This window comes from Silene latifolia, chromosome 4 (genome assembly GCF_048544455.1).
Source record: "Silene latifolia isolate original U9 population chromosome 4, ASM4854445v1, whole genome shotgun sequence".
NCBI lineage: Eukaryota > Viridiplantae > Streptophyta > Magnoliopsida > Caryophyllales > Caryophyllaceae > Silene > Silene latifolia.
The window spans coordinates 13,697,624-13,723,438 of NC_133529.1; the positions used below are offsets into that span (position 1 = coordinate 13,697,624).

General features: G+C 42.2%; 2 protein-coding genes and 2 long non-coding RNA genes across 4 annotated transcripts in view; 1 reads left to right on the forward strand and 3 right to left on the reverse strand.

Annotated features, from left to right (window-relative positions):
* The window catches only part of LOC141653033 (uncharacterized), a 63,042-nt gene that overhangs the window by 13,764 nt on the left and 23,463 nt on the right, over positions 1–25,815 (reverse strand). The window lies entirely within an intron of this gene.
* Positions 852–2,744, reverse strand: LOC141652095 (uncharacterized). Its single transcript, XR_012546967.1, has 3 exons — positions 2,580–2,744; positions 1,822–1,883; positions 852–1,142 (listed from the first exon to the last, which is right to left on the reverse strand). It is a non-coding gene; the product is annotated as an uncharacterized LOC141652095 (long non-coding RNA).
* On the forward strand, positions 16,772–18,791 carry LOC141653860 (protein FAR1-RELATED SEQUENCE 5-like). Its single transcript, XM_074461729.1, has 2 exons — positions 16,772–17,060; positions 17,628–18,791. The coding sequence occupies exons 1-2, from the start codon at positions 16,791–16,793 to the stop codon at positions 18,789–18,791; spliced, it is 1,434 nt and encodes a 477-aa protein (XP_074317830.1). The 5' UTR covers positions 16,772–16,790.
* LOC141653861 (uncharacterized) lies at positions 19,846–24,080 on the reverse strand. Its single transcript, XM_074461730.1, has 5 exons — positions 23,828–24,080; positions 22,240–22,339; positions 21,930–22,085; positions 21,039–21,882; positions 19,846–20,298 (listed from the first exon to the last, which is right to left on the reverse strand). The coding sequence occupies exons 1-5, from the start codon at positions 24,078–24,080 to the stop codon at positions 19,846–19,848; spliced, it is 1,806 nt and encodes a 601-aa protein (XP_074317831.1).

Below are 25,815 nucleotides of genomic sequence, written 5' to 3' on the forward strand. Positions count from 1 at the left end.
ACAAAGTGAGCTGACTTAGTTAACCGATCAACAATCACCCAGATCATGTTGTTACCTTGCTGTGACCTAGGCAATCCCACAATGAAGTCCATGGAGATTGACTCCCACTTCCACTCAGGTACTTCCAAGGATTGTATCTTACCTTGTGGTCTCCTTTGTTCACCTTTGACTCTCTGACAGGTCAAACACCTGGCCACGAACTCAGCTACATCTTTCTTCATGTTTGGCCACCAGAAAGTCTTCTTAAGGTCTTTGTAAAGCTTGTCGCCACCCGGGTGAACTGAATAAGGAGTGCAATGAGCCTCCGTCAAGATCACCCTCCTCAACTCCGCATCCTCAGGAACGCACCATCTCCCATCAAAACGGACACTCCCATCTGTATGGATAGAAAACCTGGAAACTGTCCCACTCTCTACTCTTGACTTCCACTCTTGAATCTTAGGTTCGAACTCCTGTTTACTCTTGATATTCTCATATAACTCTGGTTCGATTATCAAATCCCTAATGGCATCTCCCTTCCTTAACATAAAGATTCCCATATTAGACATCTCATCTCTTAGCTTCAGCAAGGACATGGCCGTACATAGCGAATGAACGCTCTTCCTACTCAAAGCATCTGCAACAACATTAGCCTTACCCTCGTGATAGATGATCTCCATATCATAATCTCCGATCAGCTCCATCCACCGTCTCTGTAGCATGTTAAGCTCCTTCTGAGTGTAGATATATTTTAGGCTCTTATGATCAGAAAACACCTTGAAAGTTGCTCTATAAAAGTAGTGCCTCCAAATCTTAAGAGCGAAAATGTAACAGCCCCAAATTCTACCGACCAAAACGATAAATTAGAGATGGAAAATTCACGGCTGTCACTCCACACTTAGCTTAAAATGCCAAGTGCAAGGTAAATACAGAGTCAATCTTTAAAAACAAAATACATATCTCAAAACTTTATCAAATAATCAAAACGTTGCAGCGGAAGACTTAAGTCTTACAAAATCTAAAACAATAAATAAAATTCAAATCCAACAATATTATAAAATTATAAATAGATTAAAACGGAGTCTTTATTCAAATCCTTCCACGCTCGTACTAATCCCCGGATCCAGTATGCACCCATGCAGCATCTCAATTGTACCTATCAACTGTACCCAAAACATAAATAGGTACAGGTTCCAGTGGGGGAACAACCCAAAACATAAGGACGTCAGCAAAAGCTGAGTTTTGAGAAAATAAGAAGAAATGATAAATTCACAATAGAACAATATTATAAACTTTACAAGCTCCAAAAACAATTAGAAAGAATTATATTCCAAAACCAACATTATTGTAAATCCAATACCAATTATTAAATCGTTAAAAGTCCATAACTTTCACCACCTGTGTGCCAAGGTCCTACCCTTGACACGGTCTAGAGGTATCACCTGTGCTTGGTCAGACTTATAAGAATGCGCATCTCTCACATTTGGGCAGTCAGTAGGATGAGGCTGCCAAATGAGAAAGTCTAACCCCCTAGCGAGTGGGGGCCGGTCAAACCCCACCCAAATGGAACTCGGGCCAAGAGTTCAGTTTTCGGGACGTAATCCCAGGGACGTCTCAGACGCACCTTAAAACCTGCTAGACCAACAGAACTCCCCAGTCGCTACATAATCACCAAGACGGCTTGCGCCAAATAAATTCAACCTGGTGACCCATGGTCACATAGAACAATGTTTAAAAATTCAGAAAAGCTAATATAAATTCATCGTTGCCAAAAGTATATAAAAACTCTTTAAATGTTAAACCGAACATGCTCTTAATTTTAAAAAGGGTAAAAGTCCTTACCTCTCGAGACGATCAATCCAAGCTAGTTTAATCCAACTATTCCTTTACTTCGACACCACAAACTACAAGTATAAAATTCATCCGATTACTACTCCATTCACTATGAAAATAAACCAAACTTACTATATAGTCGCAGAGTAAGTAAGCTCGCTATCCCCATCTCATCAGGTGCTCATAATTTAAATGGCCTCTTACAGAAATACTCAACACACAAATACACTACCTCTCATTATCCAAGTCCATGAACTCAGGCAACTAAATTAGACGAAGCCACACCCGAACTCCCAATAAGTCAGTATTGTTGATTCAAAATCTAAAGTCGTAGCATAGTGAGGTCAGTATATCATTATTCTAGTCCATTCCAATTAACAATCTGTGTAACCAACAACCAAAAGTCAACCTTCAAGTCCTTGCTCTTATTCATGCCTGTAAAGGGGCCAAAACTTCATGCTTAACTTCTAATTTTCCAAATTGACAACCTCACCACAATCAATCTCCCTATAAGACGACACTACACGAGGGAGGGTAGTGTGCGTGAACCAATTAATAATTGATCATTGTAATAGCAGTTTAAACATATACCCACAACAGAGATACAATACCTATCAATATGGACATATACCAATACAAATAGCCATAAAACTTCAAGCACTTCTCATAATTAATCAACTTTATTACTCACAATATCACCTCAGATTTGTAAATTATAATAAAAAGGATTTAACTTGTAAACAAAGCGAAATTTGGAGAAAACTTACAATTCATGTATCACGAAAGAGGGGAAAGAAAGATGATCAAAAGTAGTTGTCGAAACTCCGAAACTTGCTGGCGAACGACACCATAAAAGAGAAAGAGAGAACGGAAAAGATGGGTAGAAAATAGGGTTTAGTGCTTATGTTTAAAAGGATGTCAGAATAAGAAAAGTTGTGGTATAAGGAGGTATGGAAACGTGTAAAGAGGTTTTGGTATAAAACCTTTTTATGTTTTTTTTTTTTTTTATAAATATCTTACTTTCCAAATAATTTAAACTGATTCATTTTAATAAAATCCCGAAATATTTTTGTTTTCCAATTCAAATAATAATAATAACCGTAAATCTCTCTTATGTTAAGATGTCCGACTCCGAGTCCAAAAATGAGGAAGGTATGAAAAGTGATACTTTATAAATAACTCGGAAAATAATGGGGTGTTACAGACTTCCCTCCTTAAAATAAAGCTTCGTCCCCGAAGCTCAAATCTCTCTTAAAACTTGAACTTCCCCACTTACACTTCGTAGCCTACTTACTTGATAGTCCCAAAATTTAATCGAGTTGTAGACTCATTCCACAAACTACTGTCAAACATGATCATTACAAGTTTTCTAACATTTCCTCGATCTTCCTGTACCCTAAAGTCCAACTCCGTACCAAACAAACATAATGCCATACAACTAACTCATCATTTCATCTTAGGTAAAAGCCCCACTAATAAAGATAAGAGCATGTCGGATAAAACAAAACAATTTTTTTTTTACAAGATATATCACGGATAAGATATACATCAAAATTTCACAACTTCAAAATATATTTTCTGAGTACGTGCATTAAGCAACAACAAACCACCAATATGTGTGTTAAGTACATATATACCATCAATTCGTTTTGTTCCGGGTGTAATTCCAGAGCAGCTATTTGTTACCACCCGTGCTTGTAGAATGACGTCTTTAGTTGAATCCTCCTTGCGGTCTCCTGAAACAATGAACAAACTGAGGGCTCGGCTTTGGGCCGAGCGAACTCACTCCGACGCCCAAGTCAGTAAACTTAGAGAGATAAGTTGTTGTTACTTGGTGAAGTATATATTGTAGAGAGATAAGGAAGATATTACCAGATGAATAGTGATTCTTAGGTTAAATTGTGGATCTCCTCCTCAATGAGAGTTGAGGAGTATTTATAGACTTTCACCTTTTGTCACGTAGTGGCCAAGTGGCTAGCAGGTGGAAAGACTGATCTACCCCTCGGCCGAGGGACCCATGGCAGGCCGGCGGGCCCTGTTGACTCACCGCCGAGGGGTCTTGGATATGAGTTCGCGGATGTGTGCCTCGGCTGGCTAGTTGCCCCAGCCGGGACCCAAGAGATAGGCCGACAGGCTGCGTCGGTTAGGCTGTCTAAGCCGTTGACTTGCTGTGGATATCTTTGACCTTGCTCAATATGTTGACTGGTCAGCGGGTGCGGAATATGCCCCATCAATTTGCCCCCAGCGTAGTCTATGCCGTGGTATGGGCTCCGATGTATGTTGAGCGTATATTCTGCGCAAGTAAAATTTTCTGCCCCGGCTTCTTCTTCCCCGGCATGGCTCTGCTTAGGCCGTACCATATCCCCCCTCCACATGGATGTGTAATGGACATCAGATGTGGAAAAGAAAGTGGTGCTGGCCGGGACCGAGGTTGTGAGCGCCGTGTGCTTTTGATTGCCCCCAGCCGGTGCTGACAGACTTGGTTGATCGGGTAGCCGGCGGAGAACAGATACTTAGGAGTTTGTTGAGGATGATGAATGGGTAGAGAGATTTGAAGGGGCGTGTTGAAGACGCTTGGTCACTGTTGCATTGATTGACGTTCAACTGTTGCAACGATTGACATTCCGTGGTTGCATGTCTGACACGTGTCTGTTTGCTGATTGGCTGGCGTTTCATGGGCTGTGCCCTGATTGGTCCTTCTTCATGGGCTTTCCCATATAAATAGGGCAGTTAATTCCTGAAATTGGGCACCAATTTCATTTTCTCGAAAATTTTCTTCTTTCTAGCCCTCTTTGACGAAACTTCTCTCTAGCTTTCAGAATCATTACTCCGGCGTAGCATTTTTCTTCAAGGTAAACAAACAAATTTTCTCTTTTTAACTTGTAAGTTTTGTTGCAAACATGTCTTCTGCTGGTGCCGGACCTAGTAAGCCTGCGCGGGGGGGTTCCCCGTCGCGTCTTGATGAGGAGGAGATACTAAACGCCATCCCGATAAGGTTTGGGGGCCCTAGGTCTCCGTCTCCCGAAGTCGATCGAAAAGCTTTGGAGGGTTGGGAGGATAATGATGTTGATGATGACTGTGAGGAAAGGATTCCTTCTGGTGAAGAGAGGTCGCACATCCTGGATCACGGCGAGGCTCGCATGATCGGTCCCGACGTGCCTGGACCAATAAATTCGCCGATTGTTCGGTGGAACTCTTTTCGAGGGTCATTTCTACTTCGGTGAGGGGTACAAAATTGTTATCCCCGGGAGGGTCGGGCGGTCTGTTGCATTGCCCTCCGGTCATATCGGCGATATATCGTGCACCGGAGTATGGGCTCCGGTTTCCTTTGAATAAATACGTCACGGCCATCATCAAAGCTATGAACGTCGCCGTGGCTCAACTGCATCCGTTGGCCATTAGGACGATAGTTGGCTTCGTGTGGCTCTGTCTTTTTAAGGGGGAGGTACCTACAGTTAACTTATTCCGCCGGCTTCATCATCTTCGGGCATCGACCCCCGGTAAGGTGGGGTGGTACAGCGTGCAGATGGAGCTGGGCGTCCTCTCTGTTGATAAGCTTTCTTCCTGCAAGGACTGGAAGGGGCGGTGGGTGTATGTCGAAGTGCCGGATGACTATCCGCTGCCCCGGTCCTTCCAGCACCAAGTCAACTTACGGTGCGAGAGTAAGAGGGAGCGTGAAAAATGGGTCTCCCAGAGTAAGCTCAAGATGGATGCCAGTAGGGTTCCTCTTGGTGCGGACGAGGAGCGGGCGATGCAGCTGTTTGATGCTGAGAAGGGATGGGTGCCCCCGACTCAGATTATTCTTCAAGATGAGCAGCTTTGCCACGCCGGCCTCATACCGGCCCTAGCACAGGGTGAGTGGGGTCGGTGTGAGGCCCATCTTGGCTCTCCATGTTTCTGTTTCTTGAATTTCGATTTGCTTCTATCTAACTCCTGCTTTGTTTCTTTTGCAGACCACTTTGGACCGGACCTGTCTGAGGATATCCTCCGGAGAATGGGGCTGCACAAGGATAAGACCGTTACTGATTTGCACCCTAAGGCTCTGGCCCGTGATCGCAGGGACGTCGCCGAATGATCTCGATGGATCGGTGAAAGGCCCGAATGTGGAGGCGCCCGGCGAGGGTTGCTAGTAACATGCCGCGCCGAACGCGGAAAACAAAGTCTTCGGCGGCGACGGCGTCGACATCCGTTCCACCTTCCATCCCCTCAGTCCAGAAGGAGACGGTGGTGATCGTTGACATTACCGATGGGGGGGACTCCGATGCGGAGGGATCTCCCCTTGTCCGTAAAAGGAAAGAGCTCACCCCTGCTGCTGATGCTTGCTGCATCGCCGCAATCGCGCTGCCGGCGAGGAGATGCGTCCTCCGAGCAAGAAGGCCAAGCATGGTACAGATATATCCTGTGGCTCAGACCTAGCCGGTTCATTAGGCGTTCCTGATGACAGGCTCTCCGATATGTCCCTGTATACTGACACGGATGTTTTAATTGATTTTTTGTAGATCAACCGTGCACGCCGTTTCTCCGTGCGGCAATTAGAGAAGCAAATGAGAAGGCGGGTGATAGAAATGTCACCGTCGATTCCCTACTCCTGGAAGGTTTCCCCACCGAGCTTGTGGCGGAGGGGATGAGAATATGCAAGAGGTCGAAATGGACTCGACTAGCCGGCTCCCACATTATGGAGCAAGAGAAGACCATGGAAAGGCGCCCACGCCTCGAGCGGCTAAGGCCGGAACTCGACGCGGCGAACAAGGAGGCTAAGAGGGCCAAGGCCGAGGTCTGAAGAGGCGTCCGTCGAGAGAAAACTCGGGGGAGGACGCTGAAAAGGAAGTCCTTCGCGAGAGAGCCAAGGCCGAGGCTGCGCGGCCGAAGCCGCTAAATTTCGGAGATGCGTGACCTTGTTCGAAGCACGCCGACCTTTACGTGACGCAGAGGGACGAGTTTAGGGGCTTGTTCCAGGTCCAGGGGAAGGTGGTTCGGAACAAGGATGCTATCATCGCCCAAAGGGAGGAGGACATTGAGACACTCCAAACCGTTCTCCTCCCTAACATGTGCGCCCAATACCGGGACCTGGCCGAAGAAGCTGCCAGGGAAGTGATTGGGGAGCTCTTCCCTCTTGATGGCTCCTTTCCGTGGGACAAATTTGACGAGCTGTTTGATGACAAGCTCGAAGCTAAGGAGGAAGCCGCGAAGGAGAAGGCCAAGGAGGAGGTAAGGGTGAAGAAGGAGGAAGAGGCGGCCGCGGAGAAGGCAGCCCTTGCTGAGGAGGCTAAGGCGGCCAAAGAGGAAGCCGAGAGGATGAAGGCAGCTGAGGCCGCTGAGGCTGAGGCTGCCAAGAAGGCTGAGGCTGAGGCTGCTGAGAAAGCTGAGACGGCTGAGACAGCTTCTGGGTCGCCCATTAAGGACGATGCTGCTAACGCTGCTGATGGCAAGCAGCAACAGGCATAGGGAGACGGGCGGTCGTCACCAGGCTCACCCGGCGTCTCGGATAGCTTTAGCTGTTCGGGGGCCAATTATTAAGCCTTTCCTCCCTGCCATCTTTTGGCGCTTAAATGATATGTCTGTAACCTTTTGCCTTTCTTTCCCTTGTATTTTGTACAACTTTGGTAGGTTGTGTTTTGGCTTTATCCTTATGGGGACGGCCGTCGTCTGTATTCTCCTTGTAACCTGTTATAATTTTTAATAAGAGTTTGCTTATTTTGCCTCTGGCTTGGCCGAGGTCTTTTCTTGTCTTCGTCTGAGTTGTCTTCTTACGTTATTAATTGAGCGCTTCTTTTGTTTCTACCTCGGCCTGACCGAGGCAGTTAGAATGCGTATCTCAACTGTGTTTAACGTTCCTAGGGCGTGCTGATCGCTTTCGCGAGTATCAACCGCGCTGGTAGTGACTGCCATGACGTCTGTTTCCTTATAGTGATTGCCGTGGCGTCTACCTCTTGGAGTGACTGCTGCGGCGTCTACCTCTTGGGGTGACTGCCGTAGCGTCTACTTCTTGGGGTGACTGCAACGACGCCTATTTCTTGATGGTGATCGCCGTGGCGTCTACCTCTTGGAGGATCGCTCGCGGCGTCTACCTCTTGGGGTGACTGCCGTAGCGTCTACTTCTTGGGGTGACTGCGACGGCGCCTATTTCTTGATGGTGACTGCCGTGGCGTCTACCTCTTGGGGTGACTGCGACGGCGCCTATTTCTTGATGGTGACTGCCGTGGCGTCTACCTCTTGGAGTGACTGCTGCGGCGTCTACCTCTTGGGGTGACTGCCGTAGCGTCTACTTCTTGGGGTGACTGCGACGGCGCTTATTTCTTGATAGTGACTATGGGGGGAAATGAATACTTTGATGGAAAACTTGGACGATTCTTCATTAGATATAAACATGCGTCGGGGTGCCCACAGTTGTCTTGGGCAACTCCGCCGCTTATACAAAATTTTCCCGAGATTGTCAGTGTCCTAATGGCTCATCAAAGGTGCACCCTCCATGTTTGTCAGCCGGTGTGTCTTGAGGGAGCGTCGGACCTGGGAATGTACTGTATCTGGAAGGACTTCAATTTGGCGGTGTCGGTTCTCACCCTTTCCAGGTATCTTACCATCCCGTCATCTCGAGCCTCATACTCTCCCCTGATTTGGTTGGCCACCAATAGTGAGCATGTTTGAACCACGACGTGCTCCGCCCCGGCAGCCCTAGCTAATTCGACTCCATTTATCACCGCCTCGTATTCGGATTCGTTGTTTGAGGTTGAGAAGGTAAATTTTAAGGCGTGCTCAAGCACGTCCCCGTTTGGGCTGGTGATAAGAATGGCAGCTCCTGAGCTGTTCGCCGTAGGGGACCCGTCAGTAGTTATTTCCCATACGCCGGGATGCGGCTCTTCTTGGTCGGTCGGGGTTCCTTCAATCATGCCGACGTCGGTATTCATCGGGTCGCCCTCCTGCTGCAAGGATGGGCTCTTCCCCTTCCCTGACTTCTTTGCCACTTTGAGGGATTGCATGTTGCACCCTCTGGCGGATATCTGGGTGTTGACCACCTCGTCCTTCTCGTCCTTGGAGACGAGTTTATGCGCTTCCCCCCGGTCCGAGACATACATCAGTGTCAGGGCCCTGATTGACATTACTGCATCAGCCTCGCTCAGGGTGACGCGGCCTATGAGGACGTTGTAGGCGGACGAGCCGTCAATGACTACGAACTCAGATAGGACATTTTTCGCCGCATTCCCTTCGCCGAACATCACCGGCAGTCTGATCAACCCCAGGGGTACCAGGCCGGCCCCGGAAAAACTGTACAACGGATTGGTGCAGGGGCTCAAGTCTTCAACCTTCAGACCGAGGTTGAGAAAGCACTCCCTGAACATGACGTTCGTGTAGGCGCCTGTGTCAATCAGGCACCTCTTGACCAGGTGGTTGGATATATCCAAGTGGACTACAAGTGGGTCGCTGTGAGGGGCGATGACTCCCTCGTAGTCCTTCTTCCCAATAGTCATGTCGGGGATGTTGGAAGCGGGGACCGCTGTTTTGGGCACAAAGTTGATGGCCCGATATGCGGCTCGTTCAGTGCCGTTTGTGCCCATGAGCGGACCCACCGTTCTCGTTGCCCCCGATGACAACATGGATCACTCCTATCCGTTCAAAGACGGATTTCTTATTTGAACCGCCGGCCTCTGTCTTTTGGCCTTTGGCAACATACTTGCCGAGGCTCCCCTTCCGGATTAGCTCTTCAATGGCATTCTTCGAGATGCCAGAGTTGTCGATAAGGTGACCGGTGTGGCCGTGATATTCACAAAGATCTTGGCTCGTGTCACCGTCTCCCTTCGGCTTGGGGGGCCTTTCCCACTTCTGGCCCTCGTTCTTGCTCAGGGCGAAGACCTCGGCGGCAGATACGACCAGGGGGGTGTGGCCATTGAACCGTTTCTGGTAGTACGATCCTGAACTCCCCCCGGCGCCCGCCGAGTTCTGCTTCCTGGCAGATCTATCAGACCGTGACCTATTATTGTCACGGCGTCTTTCATCCGGGTTGTCCTCCCGGTGGCTCTTCTTTTCTGAGTGCCCAGCCTCGCTGTGGCCTACCCAGGTCTTGTGATAGTCTTCCACCTTGATGGCCTGGTCGGCCATGTTCCTAGCGGCGTCTAAGCCCAAGCCGCCGCATTTGATGAGCTCGTTTTTTATGTCTCCCCTTGGGAGGCCTTTCATCGCGCAAGGTCGCCACTCATTGTTCGACTCACGAATCTGCTGAACCTTGGCGTCGAACCTCTTTACATAGCTTCGGAGAGACTCGCCTCCCTCCTCGCTTGATAGTCGGGAGGTCCGATGTCTCCACGGCCCTCCTTTTATTGCAAGAGTATTGGGCTAAGAAGGCGTCCCTTAGGTCGGCGAATAAAGATACCGAGCCGTCGGGCGACCCCCTTGTACCAACTCGAGCCATCCCATGCAAGGTTGTTGGGAAGACTCGGCACCAGACTTCGTCGGGTTGCTCCCACACCGACATGTACGACTCAAAGGCCTCGGCATGGTCGGTGGGGTCGCTATCCCCTTTGTATGTGAACGCCGGCAACTTTAGCTTGGTTGGCACGGCGGTTTCAAGGACGTAGGCATTGAGGGGGCTGTCGACCACGTGTCGTACGACACGCGGTGATCGGCTCCTCGCATTCCTAGTCCGGCTCCTCTCCCCGTGGCGGGAAGGGCTTCTTCTCCGACTCTGGTGAGTCGGGCTTCTTCTCCGACTCTGGTGAGTCGGACTCCTTCTCCGACTCTGGCGAGTCGGACTTCTCTCACTCCTCTGAGGCAGGCCTCGTCGGTGCTGCGGCGACGCCGTCCTCCCGCGGGTCCGGGAAGGACTTAGGTCTACCACTAGCACTTTGGGCTCCTCCGGCGTCTTGACGGGGCCAGCTTCTTCCAGTGCTCCATTCAAGTCTCTTGGAGTCACATTCTGGGCCCTGGTCTCCTGGACGGGTTCCGCCGCTCTTGTCGGTGTGTTAGTGTGAGCCGACGTACTACCAATGAGGTCCAGGAGTAGCTTCAGTTTTGCTGCATCAACCACATGTCCCATGATGGTGACCTGGTTCGGCGCGGCGGCGTATCGGTATTATTGGCATCCGTACTCCGGTTGAATTACCCGGTCGGTGGAGGGCTGCGCAACTCCAGAACTGTGGACGGTATTATCTTGGCAGAACTCGGTTTCGTCAGTTACGAATACCTCTTGTTGTTTTGACATCTTCTTAGCTTTTTGGGTGGGTTTTTGTTTTGGTTTGGGAATGAATGTGACTAGCTTCTAGTATCTTTTCCCCACAGACGGCGCCAATTGTTCCGGGTGTAATTCCAGAGCAGCTATTTGTTACCACCCGTGCTTGTAGAATGACGTCTTTAGTTGAATCCTCCTTGCGGTCTCCTAAAACAATGAACAAACTGAGGGCTCGGCTTTGGACCGAGCGAACTCACTCCGACGCCCAAGTCAGTAAACTTAGAGAGATAAGTTGTTGTTACTTGGTGAAGTATATATTGTAGAGAGATAAGGAAGATATTACCAGATGAATAGTGATTCTTAGGTTAAATTGTGGATCTCCTCCTCAATGAGAGTTGAGGAGTATTTATAGACTTTCACCTTTTGTCACGTAGTGGCCAAGTGGCCAAGTGGCTAGCAGGTGGAAAGATCGATCTACCCTCGGCCGATGGACCTATGGCAGGCCGGCGGGCCCTGTTGACTCACCGCCGAGGGGTCTTGGATATGAGTTCGCGGATGTGTGCCTCGGTTGGCTAGTTGCCCCCGGGGACCCAAGAGACAGCCGTGTCAGGCTTGTCTAGTTAAGTTTGTCTAAGCCGTTGACTTGCTGTGGATATCTTTGACCTTGCTCAATATGTTGACTGGTCAGCGGGTGCGGAATATGCCCCATCACGTTTAAACATATCCACTTTTAAGCGTTAATTAATAGCCATTCTTGCTTGCCAACCGTAAAAGCAAGATCAAGATTAGCCCAGACTACATGTAACAACAATACATATTCAATTGACATTATTAATATATGACATAAAAACACCACAAATGACACAAAGCATACCATATAGAAAAGTAAGCAAGGAGTTTCTCTATCTCCCTTAAAATAAAGCTTCGTCCACGAAGCGCAGAATTACATTAGCCAAAAGAGTAGGATACTTGTCTCTCATAGCAGATCCTACTTCCTTCCTCTACATTGTTGTTGTTCCATAAAACTTTGACCATGTGAATTTCAGCCTCTACGAGTTTTATGCACTTTAGTGTCCAAAACTTGTATCGAAGTCTATGAGCTCATCAAGCTCAAAAATCTCCGGATCCATGACGTGAGATAGGTCAGTAATATAATATATTATCTGAGTTGAGAAACGTGAACCACATTATGAACTCTCTCTAAATTAGCTGGTAAGTCAAGTCGGTAAACTATCACATCGATACGCTCCAAAATTTCCAAAATCTCGTATGGTCCAACGAATTTTGGGCTCAATTTGTCCCTTTTTTTTTATAATCCCATTACCTTTAGTAGGCGAGACACAACCAAAAAGACCTTATTGCCAACATGGAATTCTATATATCTACGATCTGGTTAGCTCTTTTAGCGATCATTGGTGTAAGACCTTTGAGCCTTCCCTCGTGTCTTAGGTCATCTGAACATATATAACCATTTCAATTATCATCTCTGGCCCCGAAATTTACAAACTAGTTAATATTGTTTCAACAGATCGAACTCTTACAGCTATCTGTGCACAATGCCTCAAATGATGTCCTCTGACTTGTAGCTTAGCGATTATTTCATACAAGATTCTACGAAATCTGACTTGTTGTCCTAGACTCCTTCAAACTGAAAAGCACATGTCTCTGCGTACGCACTTTTAATTTGTTTGATTAACAACTCACATCAATTTATTATCCTTTATAAGACCTTGGTAGGGTTCAAGAATTTTTTTTTTGAATTAACTTCTACTCATAAACATGTAGAAGATGTATCTTCTTCTATAAAGTCTCCTACATAAACACTTGATCCTCAGATATAACAAACTGCGAACCACCAAAAGTCTACAATTTACTTCATCAGTCCATATCTTACACCTCCCGACTGAATGAAATGTAGAATCGCTACTTGCGCCTCAATCATTAGTTATCCTTTGACCTCTTTTTGAATAGGTACATATACCCTACTACCGTATAGCTGAACTTCAACACAATTAGCTTTTACTAAAACCTCACTCTTTTGCATGCTCGCCTTTTAATGACAAAACTATACGTCATTACGATTACTGAAGCATCTCCTTAATAATCACCTAATTATGATTTTGAATAACTTCCAAGCGCTCATCCTTTCATTTCATGAGAACCAGTTTACTTTAACATTGGATCACCATCTTGATAGTACATTTTTGTTTTCATGATTTACTCTTAACTATTCAAGGCAATCACCTATGAAATCTCAAATCACAAATTCTTGTTTGTGACGGACGCTATCCGTCACAAACAAGAGACGGGGCAAATCGATACCACATTGGTCTATATGGGGCGGGTAGTGCATATGGGTGGGCCAACAAATAATATATAAAATTAGTGAGTGGGGAACAAGAGGTACAAGGCATTAAATGCCATCTTGCATGAATTCCTACACCAAATCACACTTTACGTCCCAAAATTTGTATGATGGATTACCTACCGCCTAAACTCCTAAACTTTCACTTTCCTCAACCCTAACCTCCTAAACTTTCAGTCAAATTTCCATTGTTTAATCATGGATTTCTAAAGAAGCATTCATAATTATCATCAAATATTCATGCAAATTATCACAATCATGTTCATCGCTTAAATATTTTCTCACAACACCATTGTTATGGATGAGAACTCGGCAATGGAGGATGACAATAATCAACAAATTGTTGATTTTGAGACCGTTCAGCCCGCAGCTGATTCTAGTAATGTTGAGACCGCCGTTTTTGAATTACTTGATGGTAAAGACGACGATGATAATAATCAACAAATTGTTGATTCTGAGACCGCACAACCTGTAGCAGATTCTGGTAATGTTGAGACTCCTGAGTTTGAATTATTTGATGGTAAAGACGATGATTTTGTGACGATGTTGATGAGCAAAGGTTTGTTTTTTATTTTGTTTTGATTATGGTGATGTTTTGACTGGACGATTTGCTATAATCATAAAATTGTCACCATTATTTTTTTTAACTTACTCGCTTAAATTTGCAAACATTGTGTTCTTCATGATTTTGTTGGACGATTTTAGGTTTATTTTTCATATTTACTTGCATAAAGGATTGTATTCATGAAGTTTGTTGTTCATCTTGTGTTCATGAGATTTTAGGTATATTTTTTACCATGTTTTCTTTTAAAGACATGTTTTACGATTTAGATCTGTGTGTTTATGAGTGTTAGGTAAACATCTACATTTCGCTGATTTGATCGTTCAATTTATCAAGTATTTGTTCATTAGATACAGAATGAGTTTTTTTTTTATGTGAATGACAAGCTTTTGATGTTGTTGGAGTTGAAGATGAAGATTAAGCGTGCATAAGCTTACAGCTGCTAACCTGACAGACGCACAAATTTCGTTTTCAACAGACTATCATTTAACGATATAGTGTCACCATTTTAGGGTTCAGTGTTGCCCTCTTAAGCAAAACGAATTATTTTGTCAAAACCCATTAATTTGTTTTAGCTATTACCCTTTAAATTAAACTGTGACCCTGATAGTAATGAAATGTAGATGTTTTAGTAAGAAATCTGACAGCAAGTAGTGTGTGTTTATAACTAATAATGGTGACATTCTGGCTGAATATGGTTCCTTTCTGATTAACTATTAAAATGTGACCACTGTAGTGATAAAATGTCACCCTGATAGTGATGAAATGTAGATGTTTTAGTAAGAAACCTGACAGCAAGTAGTGTGTGTTTATAACTAATAATGGTGACATTCTGATTGAATATGGTTCCTTTCTGATCTACTATTACAATGTGACCATTGTAGTTCCGATTTGTAGTTGCATTAGTATGAAATATTAGAACATATTTAAACTTAAAATGGTGACACTATAACACAATTTGGTTACATTCTGATATTCTGTGATAATGTGACCATGATAGTTATCATATGTACGCGTTTTAGCTAAAAATATTTAAACTTGAAATGATGACAGTATGACTAAAGTTGTTTACATTTTATGTACTGTTATAATGTGACCATGATACTCATGATATGTAGACGTTTTAGTAAGAAACCTGACAGCAAGTAGTTTGTGTTTATAACTAATAATGGTGACATTCTGACTGAATATGGTTCCCTTCTGATTTACTATTAAAATGTGACCATTGTAGTTCTAATTTGTAGTTGCATTAGTATGAAATGTTGGAACATATTTAAACTTAAAATGGCGACACTGTTACTAAATTTGGTTACATTCTGTTGTTCTGTTATAATGTCACCATGATGGTCGTGATATGTAGACGTTTTTGCTAAAAATAATTAAACTTGAAATGGTGGTAGTATGACTGAAGTTGTTTACATTTTATATACTGTTATAATGTGACCACGATACTCATGATATGTAGACGTTTTAGGTAGAAATTTTGAAACTTGAAATGGTGACAGTATTACTAAAGTTGTTTACATTCTGATATTCTGTTATAATGTGACCATGATAGTCATGATATGTAGACGTTTTAGTAAGAAACGTGTCAGCAAGTTGTATGTGTTAACAACTTATAATGGTTACATTACATTGAATATTGTTTCCTTCTGATGTATTATTAAATGTGACCATTATACTTTGGATTTGTAGTTGTTTTAGTATAAAATTTGAGAGAAATTTGTAACTTAAAATGGTGACCTTTGACTAACGCTGCATACATTCTCATTTACTTGTAAAATGTGACCATGATAGTTATAATATGTAGACGTTTTAGTAACAACCGGACAACATGAAGCGTGTATTTACAACTTAGAATGGTGACATTCTCACTGAAAATGGTTACGTACTGATGTTTGTATTAAAAAGGATATAATGGTGACATTATGACTAAAGTTGGTTACATTTTCATTAAATGTTACAATGTGACCAGGATAGCTATGATATGTAGACGTTTTAGTAAGAAAGGTGACAAGATGTTTTGTTTGTTTACAACTTAAAATAGTTACATTCTGACATAATATGATAACCTTATTATGTACGACGAAAATGTGACCATTATATGTGTGATATGTCGTTATTTTTGTCTGAAATGTGACTGCATGTTGTGTGTTAACAATGTTTAAACGGTGACATTCTTAGTAAAGTTGATTATCATTCAGTGTTCCCATGTTAACCAATGCTTAATATATGTTGTCATAGGTACGGATTTATCAGGTTGTTTACTTGGAATAAAAGCTAGGAAATGGGAGCACATCTTCAGCTTGTATAAGAAACATTCGCAACTCAAGGGCTTTAGTATCAAGAAATCAACATCTCGTAGGGTGACGTGAAAGACAGCCGCTAATTGAGAGATACTTTAGATGCTCTTGTGAAGGTGTACATGGGAACGGGAATGAAGTCGTGGTAGGAACGCAGCAATTTCTCATTGTAAATGTGCACTGTGTTAGGACAAAAGTAAATGGTGATGGATTATGGGAGGTAAAAGACGTGCTTGAGCATAATCATCCTTTCACACCCGTCCAAAGGGCAAAGCATCATCATAGGTCGGAGCGCAAAATTTCGAAGCGGAGAGGGTGAGTTAATAAAGGCAATGACCAAGCGCATGTTCCTCCTTCGGTCCAATTTAGGGTTCTTTGCGGCCGGGCTGGTGGTGATTCGTTTGTCGGTCACACAAAGCGAGACCATATTAATTACGTTAACTGATTGAAGATGAAATCAATTGAAGGTGGCGATGCAGCCACTTTGATCAACCTCATGACTAGTAGGCAAGCGGAGGAGCCGGGTTTCTTTTTCCGCGTTCGAGTTTTGAAAAAGGCAGATTAAGTAACCTGTTTTGGCGGGATGCGATGATGAGAGATGACTATTTGTTGTACGGAGATGTTAAAATCTTTGATACAAATTATCGAACCAATAGGTACAATCTCATTTGTGGAGCCTTTGTTGGTATTAACAACCATTGGTCCAATGTCATGTTTGGTTGTGCTTTTCTGTCGAACGAAAAGGAAGAATCATTTGAGTGGTTGTTCAAGGTTTTCAACGAATCCATGGGTGAGGATGTTCGTCCTGTCTCTATCTTCACTGACCAAGACCAAGCAATAGCAAATGCAATTGAAACGGTATGACGTTTATGTTTTACTAATATGGTTACACTGGGTCATATTGTATTGTGTCGCCATGTTTCGCCACAAATGTTACCATCTTTCTTAACACTAACATTACTTAAGATAGTAACATTATGTCCTATTTCTCATGTCAGCAGAATATGCCATATATGTGACCATCTTTGTTGTAGAAACATATGCTAATATGGTTACATTTTTCAAGTAAATCTATAGACCACAAATGTTACCATCTTTCTTAACAATAACATTACTTAAGATAGTAACATTATGTCCTATTTTCTCATGTCAGCAGAATATGCCATATATGTGACCATCTTTGTATGTAGAAACATATGCTAATATGGTTACATTTTTCCATATTGTCTATAGACCACAAATGTTACCATCTTTCTGAACAATAACATTACTTAAGATAGTAACATTTTGTCCTATTTTGTCATGTCATCAGAATATGCCATATATGTGACCATCTTTGTTTGTAGAAACATATGCTAATATGGTTACATTTTCTCATATTTTCTATAGACCACTTCAGTATTGATAACGTTACAATGGTGACAGGTTTATCCACAAACCAGACATCGTCTATGTCAGTGGCACATTCAACAAAACGCCATATCTCACTTCGGTAAACTAAAGGGTGATCGTCCGTTCCAGAATCTATTCAACAAATGCCTTCATGGTTGCTACAATGAGGCTGAATTTGAGCAGACTTGGCAAAAAATGTTGTCAGAATATGGGTTAGTCAACCATAATTGGTTTAAGAGATTGTACAAACATAGAGCCAAATGGAGCACTGCTTTCAACAATCAATTCTTTTCAGCCGGGATTTTATCGTCCCAAAGGAGTGAGAGCACAAACCATGCAATGGGTTTTCAAGCTTCTAAGACTACATCCGTTACTGAATTCTTTGGGATATTTGAAAACACGGTCAAAAGATGGCGGGGTGAGGAAGAGCGTAAAGAATTCAACGGTATAAAATCCACTCCATCTTCTGTGTACCCTCTAGTGGATTTGTTACTACATGCATCTCAGGTTTACACATTGGAGCTGTTTCGAGTGTTTGAGAAAGAATTCGCGCTTGCCATGGGTACTGTCTTTGTCATCCTTCCGATTGATGACCCTCAGGTGTTGTTGTATCGTGTCTACCCTGCTGCCCAAGAGGAGGACAACCATCATGTGACGTACGATTGTAAGAACCAGCTAACAGAATGTACGTGCCGAAACTTCCAGGTTAAGGGTATGCTTTGCAGTCACATCATCCGTATCCTCCACATGCATTCTGTTATCGAGATACCGGAAAGGTACATACTCCGTAGATGGACCAAATTTTCAAAGACTATAGTGTGGGAGAGGTTCCTGCCAAGCGACATACGCAGAAATGCCGCTCATGACGCCATCAATTGGCGTCGATCAATGTTGACGGCTATGAACTATCTCATCAGCAAATGTCAGAGTGTCTCTGATGCAAGAGCTGTCGTGGATAAGCTCTTTATTAAAGCGAATGAGGAGGTCGAATTGTTACTTTCTAAGCTTAATATGGAGGAAGAGGAACCAACTGTTGATGGGTCTGAGCCTCCTATTCTTGACCCTGTACGTTGTACTACTAAGGGTCGTAGTCAACGAAAAAAAAGGAACATGGGCACGAGGAAAAAGGCTAAGAAAGGGTCTGAAGTTGGGACAGGGGATAGTACTATGTATGTCGCTGTGCCGCGTCTTATATGACATACCATGTACATTGCAATCCTTAGGTGTTTTGTACTACTGTGGACCAAATATCACTAATGTCCCCAAACAAGTGGACTTATGTGCCCATGTTTGGTTGTATGGGTTTTGCTATCTAAATGCCTTTATTTTGGGTCAACTTGGAAACTTATCCTGACACGGTTTTTGTGCAAACATTCTGATATATACCAACGTTTGCTTATTTTGCCCCATATGTCACCATTGTTGCTCACAAATGTATCATTGTTTGATCCATATGTTACCCTTTTAACTAAATATATTTGAAATAACTCATCCTATGACTAGTCATTAATTTCTGCTCATAAAGGTAACAATTAACTCTAATATGGTCACCTTATAGCCTACACATTGACAATATATATGAAAGACAATGATTATCTATTGTATTTGTTTACACGACAGAAACTCTATAAAATGGTGACATTATAGACAATGTCAACAATCACAATGCCATGTGTTACCATTTGTTAACAATATAAATTTACAAAATTGTAAATTGTAACCATTTTAAGGTTAGGTGTTGCCCATTTAAGCAAAACGCATGTTGCTGTCAAATTGCTTAATAAAATTTGCACAATTTTAATTGTAATATGGTCACCTTATACACGACACATTGACAATATATATGAAAGACAATGATTCTCTATGGCATTTGTTTACATTACGTAAACTCTATAAAATGGTGACATTATACACAACGCGTTAACATTTTTAAACACAATATGAATTTACCAAACTGTCACCATTTTAAGGTTCAGTGTTGCCCTTTTAAGCAAAACGCATGTTGTTGTTTAATTGCGTAATAAAATTTGCACAATTTAAAGACATGCTGAAATTGTAACTACATTACTGCTAATAATGTGACCACATTAGTGCACCCATGTCATAGCATGGGTAGTTCAAATGTTTACAAAACAAGGGCTATTTGTCAGTCCGTTCACAGCCCGAAGGACACAAAGTTTTGTCCCAAAACACTACATTACCAAAACGACCAACAACTACAAAGTCTTCATTATAAAAACCAACAATTAAACTAACGAGATACGGCAGAACGCGCTTCTTCTTTCCGGCAGCTTTGGGATCGGACGGTTGGTGCACGGCTTACTTCCGGAGCGGCATTGTTAACGGGTCCTCCTGGTGCGCGGTCTCGAGCACGAGTGTACCTTAGCGCGTACGACCTGGCGGGTGTTTTTTCTCCAATGTCATCTAACCCCAGATCAAAGGATGGCGGGAGGACCACGTTCTCCATAGCTGCGTCCACCTGATCAAGCATTGCTATGAACTCATCATAGAATGCAGGGTCGCTATCCAATCTCTGCGAGAAGGTCTGCTCCGCTTCACCCGCCGCATCACCAATTCCTTCATGCTGTTGCTGCACCTGCTGAGATAGGGGAGGATCCGACATCATTTCTGCTGCCATGTCACGATGTAAGCGTGAAATCAACTTCTGATTCCTCTTTGTCTGGTACCATTTAAGTACACGTGGCTGCACAGCAAAAAATCACACTTAGATGACTCACATTTTAACAATGAATCATAATGTAACCACCTGCAGTCAGAATGTCATCATTTAAAATTTGCTACAAACACCAACATATAACAGCTATGATGGTCACATGTCAATACTCTATATGAATGTAAGAAATGGTTGAAAAAATGTAACCATTATCAGATACAGTGGCACCATTTTAAATATTACACACAGACAACATTCTGTCCTATTTCATAATAAAACACCTTACATATCTAATATATAGTGGTCCCAAGTTCACATTCCATATGAATGTAACCATTCTTTATCAAAATGTCACCCTTTACTCTATTAATAAAAAAGAAGATATCAGAACTATCAGTCATATTTTTAGTTTATTATTCGGAATGTTATCATCTTAAGCAAGAATGTCACCATTTTAGATTAAAAAATGTACAACTACCATGGTAACATTTGGCCATACAATACCAACATTTCACACTAAAGGATAATGTTACCATATATAATCAGAATGTCAAGATTTTATCTCTACTACAAAGCAGCATATTTCGACTATAACGGTCACATTTCAGGACTGAATCAGAATGTAGCCACCTTAGTCCTAAAATGTGACCATTTTAAACATTTCAATACATTACATTCTGTCACAATTCAGACAGCAGCAGTGTAAGTTTTGTTTGTACATATCATTCAGTAGAAATCGTTTTTGAATTTATTAAAGTGCTAGTACTTACGTCGTTGTACAGAAAGCGAAGATCCTCATCAGAAGGGAGGTCGTCTGGAAGTGTGAAAGTCACAGTCCTACTTCCAGTATCCTGTGCAATTGTATCCTTCTCGGCTGCACGACCCGCCTCCTTCCTGATAGCCTCCACCCCAGCATCGTCCTTCTCGGCCTGTCGAGCTGCCTCCTGCCGGATAGCGGTCACTTCAGCTTCAACCCTGTCAACCGCAACCTTGTAGAATGTCTTTTCCAGAAAAAGTGATATCGGATACGTGGTCAGATCCCACACCCCTATACCAAAGCCCCTATGCACGGTGTAAGCTTTGCACTCCTCCTTAACTCGCTTCTTCATTGCGTCATAGGTCCAATGACGTATCAGGGGTAGTGTCCTCTTCTCAGGCAAACCCCTCCAAATCAGGCGGTGAAAGTACACTATCTGGAACAACATTAGGCACCCCCCCATGCTTTTGCCCTCGTTTTCTTTCCATGAGTCAACGGAATTGTCAAAACGATCCATAATGTATGAACACCAATCCATCTTTGGTATGGCATCAACATCCTCCACTGCCCCAATCAACCTAGTGTCAATTCGATTGTGCACGGTCGGGGCCAAAAACGATCCCATTGCAAATAACACAAACAGCCTCTTAAAATCTGGTCCACCGTCCACCAATTTCAGCATCTCAACTCTAACAACTTGGTCCAGCTTTATATCCTTATTTGGTAAAGCACCAAATCTCTTTCTCCAACACTGTACTAGGTCTTTATCATCTGTGACAGTTGGCACATCCTCCCCTTCACACGGTAACATGAAGACATCGTAAACATCATGCTTACTGATTGAGAAATGAACAAACCTATTAAACAAAAGCAGCCTAGTGTGCGTATCATATCGTTCAATGACCAATCAACCATGGTATGAATAAACTTAGATGCCTTCAGCTCGAGAAGACCTCCAAACCCTATATCCTCAACATCCTTCCTCTGAGCTGACGATAAATGCTCTATGACGTAGTGTAGGGAAGCTGGTGATCCATGTCCCTCGACCTCCTTCATCTTCCTATATTCGGAGACAATGTATTAATATTTAAAAAAAAAAAGCTTAACATGATAACATGATGTCGAACAATTCATCAGATACAATAAAATGGTAAACATACGTTCCTTCCTTTCTCATTCATTTCTTTTTTGGGACCACTGCCCCTTCAGGTAACTTTCTCTTCGACCCTTGCCCAACCTCAAGCTCCTTCGACCTTTCCACAACATTCGCAGCTTTCACAGATTGCTCTTCTTGCACAGGTTTCACAGATGGCTCTACATGTAACACACAAAATGGTCACATTACATAATATTGTCATTATTGTGACCATCTTAAAATACTGTCATTCATGTCAACATAATTAATATGTGACCATCTTTGGTTAACAATGTAATCATTTTAGATTAGCTAAATTTCTGAAATATGGTCACATTTGAACACTAAAGTACATGTCACCATTTTGTTGATTTATTAGATGCCCTCACATATGGTCACATTTGAACACTTAAGTACATTTCTAAACTATTGTCGTCACTACTAAGACAACCACACATTGGTCACTGTTTTATCATATATATGTCACTATGTTAACAAATATGGAACTATATGTCGAAAGTTAATTTTTTAACAAAAGTGGTAACATATGACAAATATCAAAATATGTCACCATCTTAATTCATGTGTCTCCATCTTTTGTCTTTTATGATACCATTTTAAAATACTGTCTTACCTGTCAACATAATACTATGTGACCATCTTAAGAAAACAATGTAACCATTTTAGATTAGCTAAATTACTGAAATATGGTGACATTTGAACACTAAAGTACATGTCACCATTTTTACATTTATTAGATGCCCTCACATATGAATCAAATATATGTACATTTCTAAACTATTGTGGTCACAACTAAAACAACCACACATTGGTCACTGTTTAATCATATATATGTCACTATGTTAACATATATGGAACTATATGTCGAAAGTTCATTGTTTAACAAAAATGGTCACATACTACAAATATCTAAATATGTCACCATGTTAATTCATGTTTCCCCATCTTTTGTCTTTTATGTTACCATTTTAAGTTTTTAGGTCTACAGTAATGTGGTCACATTTCATCACATATAGTCACATTTTAATCATCAACAATATGTCACTATGTGATTAGTAAATCTGATACCATATTAAGTTTGGTGGTATCCGGTAAGGTGGTGAAATTTCAGCACATATTTCAGCACATATGGTCACACTTTAAAGAATAGATATATGTCACCATTTCATTGTCAATCTGTTACCATATTTTGATAATTGCTCTCCAGTAAGGTGGTTACATTTCACCACATACGGTCACATTTTAATGATCAGAAATATGTGACCATGTGATTACTAAATCTGATACCACATTAAGTATTTTGGTATTTGTAAAGTGGTCATATTTCACCACATATGGTCACATTTTAATGATCAGAATTATGTGACCATGTGTTTAGCATATCTGTTACCCTGTCATATGGTGCTCAAACCTATAAATAACAGAGAAAAGTTCATTTTCTTGATAATTTTTGGTCTACATAATGTGGTGACATATCAACACAAATTCATGCCACAAACATACTTCACAATCAGAATAACATTTCTAAAATAAAATGGTAAGATGTTAGGCTTACCGTCTTCAGCGTCTTATCTTCCTTCCTCTTCTTCTTGCCCCCAAGAGCACCGCCATTTTCACCACTTGATTAAGCACCTCTGCCAAACGACCATCGTCTGATTCCGACCCCTGCTCCTCGCTCTCAGCACTGCCACCCTCCTCAACACTGCCTTCCTCATCACCACTGCCTTCTCCGTCCCCCTGACTACTTGCTTCTGTCTCCTCAGAAATCTCTTCTGACGCATCACTGTCTTCCCTTTTATCCGTCTCCACCGGTTCTCTGAAGGAAACCCCAGATCGGACCTTCTCTTTACCCTTCTGCATGCCAACCTTTCCTTTTCCTTTCTTCTCACCTGGTGACATTTTGAATACCAAAACATTATCATAAACTACCCTAAAGCCTAAAAACCTAAAGCCTAAAAACCTTAAAACATAAACTGATCAACATGCGAAGCCATTTTAGTCAACATGCAAAACAATTTTTCTGGAAAAAACCCGACAAATAAGCATTTTTTTCTGGAAAAAACCCTCAAAACGTAATCTGACTTCAAATAAAATGCATATTTCTCTTGTAAAAAACATAAAACCTAATCTGATTATTGTCTCATATTTACGCCCTCATTTGAAGATTTTTATGCCAATGTCATCATTACTTTGTTACCAAAATGTTACCAAAAAAACCCTAAAACCAAATGTGATTACTGAACAAAACAGTTACCAAAAAATGGCGATTCAAGTTGAAGAAATACCTTCCATTTGTTTCTTCGGTGTTGTCCTCCTCGCCATTTGCTTTTTCCCCATCCTCCTTGTCAAATGTTACCACTGTAATAGTCGATCAAGATGAAGAAAACAAGTTGTTGTGATTTTTTATTGCTTAAACAGAGGATTAAAGGGAGAAAAGTTGCGGAGATGAAGATGAATATGAGGAGTTTCTGATGAGAGATGAAGATGAGAGAGGGCAGGGATTTGAAAACTGTTGATGAGAGAAGAAAGTAATTGTGGTTAACCGTGTGCATTGGGAAGGGAAAGAAGAAACAATTATTTTTTTATTCCAAAATGTCAAATCCATGTCCCACTCAAATTTCTTTCTTTTTTTATGTGTCACGGGTCAAGCTGCTCCATTTACAACAATATGGTATCAAATATACCCGTCTCTCCCTTGTGACGGATAGGTGCCGTCACAAGGGAGACTAATTGATCTCAAATAACCATAAAATACTCACACCTTCAAATTATATAACCAGCCTTCCTTTCTATAAATTTCTAGTAGCAAAGTTGATTTCACCTACGCACTTTGACCTGTATACATACACGAGTCCATCTTATCAAAATGCACATTACTACACAACAATATACCAAATTCCATTAATGTTAGTAATAGCCAAACCATTTATCACAATTTTTTTTTCTATATCCAACTTAGGCTTTCATATTCACACATATTTTCAAATGACAACCTCATATTCCAATGTTTAACATGCTTTCTACCATAGTGTTTTCATTTTATGACTTGGTAACAAAAACACAATTACTCTAGCCCCGATCAAAATTTGAAGCGTAATTCCATCTTTTATCAAGTCAAACTTTTTCACGAGCTGAGTCTGAGTCTTATAATGTTACGAGCTTAAAATTCCCAAAACTGGCTAAATTGAAGCACTGCATAAGTTTAATCATCTTATGCTAATCCTAATCCATAGTCTCAAGTCCCGTATTCTTAATTCCAAACTTTATTGTCAATACATACATTTGTGACAACATCAACCATACATTACAACTTCACTAACACCCATGTACTGATTCATATACGGTAACATATTACTTCCTCGTTCTCATTTTACACCACTCCTGGTACCATTTTTTTTTTTTACGAACTTCCAATTACTTAGCATAACGCCCAACAATGCGCATCATGCACGCCAAACCACAAGATGATTCTCTAATGTGTACTACGCACCAAACAAGGCAAAAATTCTAGACTAACTAACATGTAGGGAATATTTACAAATCTGTACTAAAACAATCGTCTAACAATGGGGTATGCTGCAAACCCCGCGAAAATTGTTTACCAACTATAAGCATACTAACTAGGTCCCTTTTC